At 42.1% G+C, this 9,962-nt stretch overlaps 1 protein-coding gene across 2 annotated transcripts in view; it reads left to right on the top strand.

Moving 5' to 3' along the window:
• Positions 1 to 2,987: 2,987 nt before the first annotated feature.
• Positions 2,988 to 9,962, top strand: part of STAC (SH3 and cysteine rich domain) — a 69,285-nt gene continuing 62,310 nt past the window's right edge. For both annotated transcript variants that reach the window (XM_058816030.1, XM_058816021.1), the window contains exon 1: positions 2,988 to 3,104. In XM_058816030.1, coding sequence (XP_058672013.1) covers positions 2,988 to 3,104 — 117 coding nt within the window. The remainder of the gene's footprint in view (positions 3,105 to 9,962) is intronic.

Here is a 9,962-nt window from a genome sequence, read left to right as displayed (position 1 = left end):
AATTTCCTCTTGTTTTAGCACAGAGCTGCAGTGCTCCCATTTCCTCTGAGCCCCTCCACGTAGAGACTGATTACTCGGCAGTAATCACAAGTCCAGCTTCTCAGGAGTGAAATGTGGGTGAGAGATGCTGGTTCCTCTAACTTGATCAGTCTGTTTTGTTATACTGTATATTAGATCTTCCATAGCCAGCTCCTGTGGAAGGAAATAAAAATGTAACAAATCCAGTTTCCTTTCCTTTTTGCATTTTTGGTAAAATTTTAGGTTTGACTCATCTTTCCCAAGCTAATTGTCAAGAAACTGACAAATCCATCGTGGTTGACAAGTGAGTAATTGGGGAAAGAGAAGGAGTGCAGCAGGTGTTAGTACTAATTTGGTAAAACAATTAAAGTAAAGAGTGGTATGACAGTCACTTACACAATCATGACGTTACAAGCTCTTCATACAAAATGTGTGCAGGATTTTACAACACTCAGAGAATTAACTATTAACCAGCCACTCCACACCCGTTTCAAAGGCAACCTGCAAGTTCACCATAAGATGTTTTTGAGCCTCTTAGGAAAGAGCAGATCACAACACTTGTTGGGAACCAGGCAGAATTCAGTTTTATGATTCTCACCTGTCAGGTTGCTGGGCACTCAGAACAGTCCTTGCAAGGGGCAGACCCCATGTGCTGGCCATGGCTGGGCTGTTCTAGGCTGGACCATCAGGGAAGGATGTACTGCCAGGGCTGGAGCCTTCAATTGCTGTTGCCCTGCCAAGATCTCTGTTGCCCACAGCTACCCCAATTCTCCAAAACTGTGGCTCTAATGAGTCACTGCTCATTGCTAAGAGGATGATTTTACAGCAAAGCCCAAATCTTATTTGCTGAGTGAAGAAATTACCTTTGCACCTGGAGAATTCCTCCAGCACTGAAGGGGATGGTCTGAGACACTGCTGCATTTTAGAAAGCAAGCCCTTGGAAATAAATTCTTCTTCTTACCTGCCAAATCTGCCCCTCTGAGCTGTGTATTTCCTTGCTTCAATCTCTGTTGTTACTGCCACTGCCTCAAGAGCAAACAGTGTTCTCTTTTTGATCCCTGTAATCGTGTTAGTGACTACAGGCCAAATAATGGCTTCTACTGGCAGACCCTTAAGACACTCTTTTGCTCTGAAGCAGCTGTACAAATAGCATTGCAGCATTTCATCTTTATTGTCTGCTAAGGATTTTGATATCTTATATGCTCTGTTTCAAAAACATAAAGACCTTTTCCCCATCTAAGTTCTAGTCCTGAAGATTCACTGGGGATTCAAAGAGAAGCTGATTTTTTTTTTTTTCTGACTTCTGCATAGTTATTAAGAATACAGAGGCTGCAGGGCAATTTCTGCTCTGGCTTTCATCTGTAAAACCCCTACTATCTTGTAAACTTGCTTTAACTTTCACACACTGATTATTTGAGATGAAGGGGGCCTGCAAGGCAGCTCCAAGTAGCAATTGTGTTTCTAAGGGATGGGTCCAGAGGGGAATCTGGTGTCCTCTCCCAGAGCTACAAGGCACATCTCTGACTTAGACCCCATCAAATCATCTCCAAACACCTGTACTGATCCACTGAACAACTGTTTTTTTTCTCACTTTCCAGGATGTAAGTATTGCTATTGGAAACATATTTGGGTTGCTTTTTTCTGTTTTCTTTAAATGAAGGAGTCATCTCCACCAGCCATATGGAGTGGCACCCGCTCAGCAAAGCGTATCTGGTGGGAAGCAGATCCATTCAACCCTTCACAATACAGACCTCAATCCAGCAGGGAAGAGAGCTGACAAGCACCTTTGCAGCAGATTTAAATCAGAGGCCAAACCCCAAGCAATATTAAGCAATCTGAGGCAGACAGCAAAGTCACACTGACCTTCTGCCAGCAGTACTGCAGACCCAAGCATGACTTCAGGTGCTGCATCCTCAGGAGTGATGGCATGGGGGAAGCCAACAGGCTCTTCCCAATGGCTGCCTCTGCTCTGCTGCTGCCTGATGGAGTGTTGTCACTATGACAACCTACAGGTATAGTATGTGCATGATAGTGGGAGCTCCAGATGACCCAGATTGCGTGTGCATGCCTCAGAGCGGGGCTTCCCTGCCTGGGAGGGGAGTGAGGAACACGTGGATCCACAGGTAACTCTCCCCTGACTCTGTCTTGTCATTTGCTAGCAAGTTTGGGATGTGGGCAAGGTGGGAGCCTTAGAGACACTGAATAGCTAGGATTTAAAATAATCTTCTCTGGGACAAGGAAAAAGATTAATTTTCCTCCTCTTTTTCTAGAACCCTTTTGCTGGGCTTCTTTTTCTTCAGTAAAAGACATGAAAGAATATAAGGGTACCCTTCAACTCTGTCCTCACCAGTCTGTTAAAAGGTAAAATATTTCCAAATTTCATACACACTGCCGGCCTCTGTGTGTGTGTGTGTGTGTGTGTGCATGTGCATGCACGCGTTACTTTCTTTCACTACTATGACAGCACATGTTCCTCCAGTGCTATTCACAGCATTAGAAACACAGCTCCTCCCTCCAGTGCCGTGCGTGTGTGTGTGTGTGTCTGTGTGTGTGTGTCTGCGTGTCTGTCTGTGTGTGCGTGGCTCGGGCTCGCTGCTTCAGCTCACTGCCCTCTGATTGTGGGGCTGGCGGTCACGACGCTGCTCCACACCTCCAGGCTTCCTATGGAGGGGAGGAGTGCCGGGGGAAAGCAGGCACACAACTGACCTACAGAACCATCGATAACTTACTCCCTCGCAGCACAATCGCATAGGAAAGGGGAGGGAGGAAGGAGGAGAAGGAGGAGGAGGAGAAGGGGGGGAAAAAAAGAAAATCCAGAGAATTCTAGTCTGGCAAATATAGTGAAACCAAGCGGTCGGAGTTCATTTGCTCTAGAAGAGCAGAGAAGAAAGAGGACGCTAAATGAAAAAAAGCAAGAACCATCTGTAGCTTTTTTTTTTCTCCGATAGTAGCGGTGTTTTAGAGGTAAAATGATTCCTCCGAGCAGCACGGCTGAAGTCAGCGTGGACAGTGTGGAGAAAGAGAATGAAGTGGAGAGCACGGAGCAGCCCCCCTCTCCAGCATCAACTACCAGCCAGGAATCAAAGGTACTCAGAGAATGAGATTTATTTTTCCCCTCTTTCTTTGTTTTGAAAAGAGATGTATTGCTTTGATTTTCATTCGGAGCCCTGTGCCAGGAGCAGCGGCAGAGTGCAATGAGCCACCTCTGACTGCGGTGCCTGCTCCGACACTCCTGCTTCTGAATTCTGCCTGTCACCTCAGGAGTCTGAGCTGGGAAAATACCTGCCTTCTGACATGTTTGGGTTGGTGGATTTTTGCCTGTTTTCTTCTCCTTGTTACAGTGACATCCTGGGCTAGTGACGGGGCTCAGGGAGGGGATCGTTGTCAACGGGCATTGTTAGCTATTTTCACACCAAGTATCAGATCACTTAAAGGGTTTTTGTTGGAAAATTTATTTTCCTCAAAGGTTCATAGAAAATAATTTTGTCTGGAGGCTTGGGGTATTTCACCTGGCTTTACTTCTCTGGCAGACTCATCAGTGAACTTTCACTGTTTAATGAGTCTCTTAAAGCAGGAGATAAGTCACAGCTTTATCACAACGCGTGTACATCACAAAGAAAAGGATTTTTGTTTTCACAGCCTTTTTTCTGTTTGTGAGTTTTTCAATGTGGTTCAATTTACCTTACTGAAAATCAGCTTTCAGCTCAAATGGCATGGCCTCTGAATTTTTAATTGACTTGCATGTGAAAAGTTTTTCTGACTGCCAGGCTGTTACTTGGAAGACAGAGAGGCAAAAGGCAAAGTAGTAAGCTTACATAATCAAAGTTCCTTGCAGCTGAGTTGGATAATATGCTTTCACTGATCCTCTGTTACTTATGATTGATACCATGATAGCACCTGACAGATCTTTCTGTGAGCTTCATAGTGATGCTGTGTACGCATGTAAAAATAGGGAGGTTCTTGTCACTAGGAGCTTACAGGTGGGTAAAGCCTCAGGAGGTGGGAGCAAAACAGCTGCTTGACAGGGAAGCTCTTGTGCTGGCCTGTGTTTAAAGGCAGTGGCTGCCTGGGTCTAATATAGAAAGATTGCTATGTTATTCTGCAGTTACAGCTTTCCACTTTCCGGAGGGTTCAAATTATCTGTCTGTGTGGGTAGAGTTTTGACGCGGGCTTTGGGCTTTTTTATTTTATATGTTTTTTCAGAAGCTGTACTCCAAGGAGGAGAGCTGAGGTATTCCCTGTGTGATACTACAACCTCTTTAAAAGAGAGGAGCTTTTCCAGTAATAAAGCGTACAATATTCACTGTACCCATTTAGTGCTACTGGAGTCTCCCTGGTTCATGGGAAATGAAAAGTAAATGGATTATTGGTATAAGCCTGGGCTCTAAAAGGATACGGTACCTAAATCCCACCCCCCTGAGTCCCCTTCTCTGGAATTACTGAAGTGTTATATGGGCAGTGGAAAGCTTTGCCCCTAGTGAGGTCCCAGAAGTAGCTGCAGGCTTCACTGCCCTGCCAGCACCAGCTGCTCGAGTGCTGTGGGCTGTGCACGGTGGGCTGTGTGCTCCCCGTGATCCCGGCTGGGATCCTCACCCTGTGCCAGAGTGGCTCAGGAGCTCCATGTGCCCCTTGGTGACAACGGTGCTTGAGGGACTCTCCCGCTGGGTTGCAGAGTGCTCTTCCCAAAACAGGCTGGCATGGATCCAAAACTCTGAGAAAGTGGAGACCTGCTCAGAGGGTTCCCTCTTGCTGTTTGTGCACCCGTGTGCTTCCAAGGATGACAACAGGAATTGGGCACATCTGGCAGGAGAACAAATAGGCTGCAAACTAGTTTATGATCAAACATTATCATCATCAATTTTTTTCAGTCTTTTGAGCATCTGAAGAAATACACTGGAATATGCAAAAGCTATGACCATGAAGTTGATTCCATTGCTTGGATAGAGATATTCTTAGCAAACAAATAATCTGTGTATTCACATTTTAGAATTGCAAATACGATCAGATAGCATGATGTATTGTCATTGCAATAGATAGAGTCAAAAGAGCCTTCTGATTACTGGGGTAATAAGCTTTCTTTTTTTGGTCCAAGAAAACAGGAGGATGGAAAAAATTCTGTGATTTCATAAAGATACTGTTTATGCTTGGTTTTTTTTTTTTTTATTTTCTAAGATAACTCCTAAGGTACTTCAGAAACTAGAGTCTGACAGAAGCATAGGTCAGTGCTTTCATCCTGTGATGTCCCATGCTGAGGGAGCTATCCTGTCATTCGGTGGAAACTAGGCTTTCTTCAGGAACTCTCTGTGCCCATGTTAACAAGTTCATGTCTACTGCATTTACTGCAAAACTGTTTGTGCAGTATCTAATTAGCCCACAACAACTTTTTTCTGTGGCAAAACACTTCAAACTTGACATATTTTCTCTGGCAAAATTCTCCACCTATTATGAACTCCAAATATACAAACAGAACCAACATGGAGGATAGCAACCTTCAAAATGCCTTTGAAAACACTTCAGCAGATTAGCAATTTTGAAAAAAATGATGTAGAACTAATAGCTGCAAGCTTCATCCAGTCCAGTGTAATCCTAGACATTGGTGGCACATAATCCCTGCTCATATTAAAGTCCAGAAATGAGTTTCATCTCTCACCCTCCAGAGTGCACTCAGAAGATGACAGAGAGCAGGTGCAGCAACTTCTGACTAGAGCTGAGTTTGAGAGGCAGAACTTCAGGCTGCCACCAAGTAGCTGAAATTTGGAAGGATGACTCTCGTGTTAGTCACACACCTCTGTTGCAGGAAAGCAGCTCACTCTTAAACACATGCTAAATCCTCCCACCACCTTTTCCTGTGGATTTGGAGCATAGCTGCAGGTGAGCACGCCCTGGCTGTTCAAAGAACCATCCTGTGGTACTTTATGTACTGCTACTGTGCTAAAAACCCTAGAGCCTGAGTGGCTAAGAATCTTGCAGAACTAATAATTAATTTATTAAACTAATTTATTGGCTCCTGAAAGCATTTACTTCACACCTCAGTATGACTCAAGTGGATACTTCAAAGTTTACCAGGAGAATGACTTTAGGAGGGTACCACAAAATTGCAATTGCTAAATTTTTTACATTTATGTAGTTGTAGTTCTGGCTCCCACCTGTTTGGGACATTTACCTCTGGTTTCCAAGAGAGCAAATTACTAGTTTGCCAAAGCCTTTTGTAAATTTACAACTCAGCAAGGGAGGAAGTCATTAGTTAATGAATCCTTAGGGAAAATTTCTTCTGGAGGGTAGCAATTAAAGACATATTGCATATTTATTTAACCACTAACTTAGCAATATAAGCAGAAATCTAGTGGAAGTAGCGATCATGTTCCTGATGTGTTTTATCTAAATGTACCTTGGAATTTTGTAAAGAAAACTAAAATTTGAATAAATATGTGTCCAAAGAAAGGAATCCTACACATGGCATGATTTCTTTGTGTTTTAGTGTAGCTGGCACATAATTCTTTATTATTAACTTTATTCTTGTTTTATCTTACTGGCATTTGTATACGAAGAGGAAAGAACCCACTTCTGCTCATTTCTTTAGTTATGAATCAAGTTGTTATCCATCTTCTGTGAGCAATGGCTGGGGTATTCCTAGGAAATGGGGTTATCTTTGAAAATTCCTTTAGCATTTTTAAGTTTTAGGGGATACCTGAGCATGTACAATGTTTGAGCTAGTGCCACTAAGGTAGATTAGCACTGCTGATCTTCAAGATATTAGAGTTCCATGTCAATATGTTAAAAGTCTTTCAGGCTTTCTCATATACTTCAGAAGGGTTTATCAAGTCCTACCTCTACCACAGCAGGCCATCTGTCATGTAAAAGTTACTTGTTTGAAAATATTGATGGATTTCTGTGAAGATCAATTTTTTTCCCCACAGTTTTCCCATTTCTGTCTACTGTATTTGCTAAAATACAGCTATAATTGTGTTGTTCTGTAATCACACATGTTTGGAAGGATTCAAAATTTTCCTCTGAACCACTAATTCATGGGTCAAAGAAATTGCTCACACTCAGGTCAGCTTGGTAATTTGAGCAGCTAAAAAAATTGAAGGAAAAAGATAAATTAAATCTCCAAATATATATGGTATCTGGAGTATGTATTTAAAAAAATAAATGAGTCAGCCTCAATCTGACACTTTTGCACACTGACTACCTAGTGGACAATATTCAGGGAAATGCAGCCCATTATCTTCAAATTCAGGTGTGGCAATTCAGGAGATGCAACAATTGTTCCAACATGAGCTAACCTAATAAGCAGTACATAAAATGGAAGCTGAAAAGAGTAGGAAGCCAATAAAAGGATTAAGCATTGAAGTTCAAGGTGTGAACTTCATTTATGAATATCCCCACATCGATCACAAAGACTGAGCTTACATACCTGTCCTGCTGGATCAATAGAGCAATATTGCTTACTTGAGGTTCAAAACCAGGTGTAATTTTGGATATTGAACTAACATAAACAGCTTGAAACTCTTTGGGTTGTGTGGCATTTAAATCACATAGAGCTTGTGCCATGCTGTTAAGCAGAGATCTTCCCCACTTAAAGAGTTAATACTTTATGAGGCTGCATAGATGGTTACTCATCAATATTTTAAAAGGGCAGGGAGTATGGTGTGCAGTTAGTGTTTCACCCTCCACACCAGTGATAAATACACAGCATGTAAACTGGTGCTCTAGTCTTCAAAGCAATACCAAACAGCTTAAAAACATCCCATGAAAGAGGAAGAAAGAACAGTTTTCCTCCTCAGTGTTACTTCCATGCCTCTGTTTCAAATGGTGAGTACATGCTGTGAAGGTAAGACTAAGGGAAAGAAATTAGTTTAAGTATTTTTACATGTTTTGCAACAAACTATGAAAAGGAAAGTTTCATTAAAGCAGGAAAGTAATACTCTAACCAGTCAACGTCTCCTCAGCAGACTCATTCTTGTGTTTACACTTATTTTGACTTTCTTCTTCTTGTTCTGATTGAAACTCTCTGGTATTGTTTTTACTTTGATATATATGTCAGATAAGTTTCTAGGTACTTTGAGATATCTAAGACAAAGTAGAAATGTGATCAGTTCATTCTATTCACACTTTAAATGGTGTCAAAATGGATAAGACATCTATTACATTTCTACAACTGAAAATGACTTGACTGAAATCTGGTGTGGTAAGAAAAAAACAAATGAATTTTTAAAATAGTGAAAATTTTCACTGAAACAAAACAAATTATTTACACAGCTGGAAGAGAGTTCAGTCCACTGTCCAGTCTCTTACACTGTATTCCTCTTCATAAAGTAATTCTGTTGAATTCAGCTTTTATCACTACTTGTAAAAAGCTCTGCCAACACCTGTATGGTCTAAAAATGGCTAAGGGATGTCCTCTATGCTTCATCCTCTTCTAATTCCAGCATACATTTATTTTTTTGACAGCTTGTGTGCCATTGTAATTTTAATAATATTGCTTTAGCTTAAACATCTCCTTTCCATTCTTGGTGCAGGTTTCCATCACATAATAGACTTTCATATCTCTTACCAACCTTTAATTTTTTATGCTAAATAATCTGGGCTGACATAAAATAAACTCACCATTCTTCATCTCATTCTGGTAGCAGAGCAGTGCCTCCATTTCAGTATTGAATAATATTTCTTGAAAAAGAGTGACTGAGTTTGTGCATGGTATTTTCTGAGAGCTTGCACAGTATCATTAATTCCCAGAAACCTTGCTTCTAACCTTTGTGTCTCCTAGTCACCCCTTGGTGAACCAGAGGTCTCCATTCTATTTTTCTGGAATTTCCAGGGGATCCAGGCAGGATACATTTGTCTGTCCTCGTCTGCAGCGGTTTGAATCAGGTCTCAGGCACCGAAGTTGGCGTTTCCAGGGCTGAACTTCATCACATTTTCCTGACTCCATCCCTCAAGATCCAGGCCTCCTCATATGTGACAATGCTTCCCACCTCATGTTAAAGAAGCTTCACTGTCTGACCATCCAGGAGTCGCTCTGGCACAGTCCCTCTTGGACCTCCCAAGATGGGACCAAGGCTTCTTCCCAGCTTCACGACCCACACTCACACAGTCACACCAGGTTTCCTTACCCACCTGACCCCAGATTTCCCATGCCACATTTTCAGATGTTTCGATCCTTAAAAAAATGTAATCACGGTGCAATAGCAAAATAACAGCTTGAGGTGGTTGCCTCCAAGATGGGACCCCAAACCAAGGAAACCCTGGGGGTTCACACCTTCACAGGTAAGCGTGGGAAAGCCTGGAGTCCTCAGCCCTGCCGTGTCTCTGTGTCTGGTCACCAGGCCGTGCCACAGGTCCCCATACCCTTTGTTATGCAAGGGGTCATCAGTTCACAGTCTTGCCTGGGGTCCTGCCACCCAGAGCTCAATCTGCAGCTGCACACACAGAGCTGTCTGTGCTTAATGCATTCCTCAACAATGCCAGAGGGAAATGGCCTTATGACCTGCGTAATCTTTGCAAAAAATCCAGTAATAAAAGTAGAGAGCGCAATATTGACGCTAAAAGTATGTCAGTGCTGTTCTTGAAGAACTCCACCAATGACCAGCCCTCAACCTCTCCTTTCAACAGAATCCATCTCCCACTGAACTTTCCACAAAACTTAGTTACAACTTTCCTCCTTTTTTGTCTTGGCTAATAGATTCCCTTTCAGGAACATATTCAATAATTTAAATGAAATCCAAGTAGACACAGTCTACCTTTGACCTAATACATTTTCTAGAAAATTGTCTATAGAATTGTTCATCTTGTTCATTACAACTGATCTAGGAAGATTTCTCTTTTTTTATTGTTTCATTTTGATTTGGTTTTGTCAAATTCTGTTGAGGTCAGATCTACAAATCTGTATTTGCTGTGATCACATTTCCTGCCTCTCAACAGAGACCTCCATTTCACTTTAC

Source organism: Ammospiza caudacuta, chromosome 1 (assembly GCF_027887145.1).
Source record: "Ammospiza caudacuta isolate bAmmCau1 chromosome 1, bAmmCau1.pri, whole genome shotgun sequence".
NCBI lineage: Eukaryota > Metazoa > Chordata > Aves > Passeriformes > Passerellidae > Ammospiza > Ammospiza caudacuta.
This window is presented reverse-complemented; position numbering and strand designations above follow the sequence as displayed.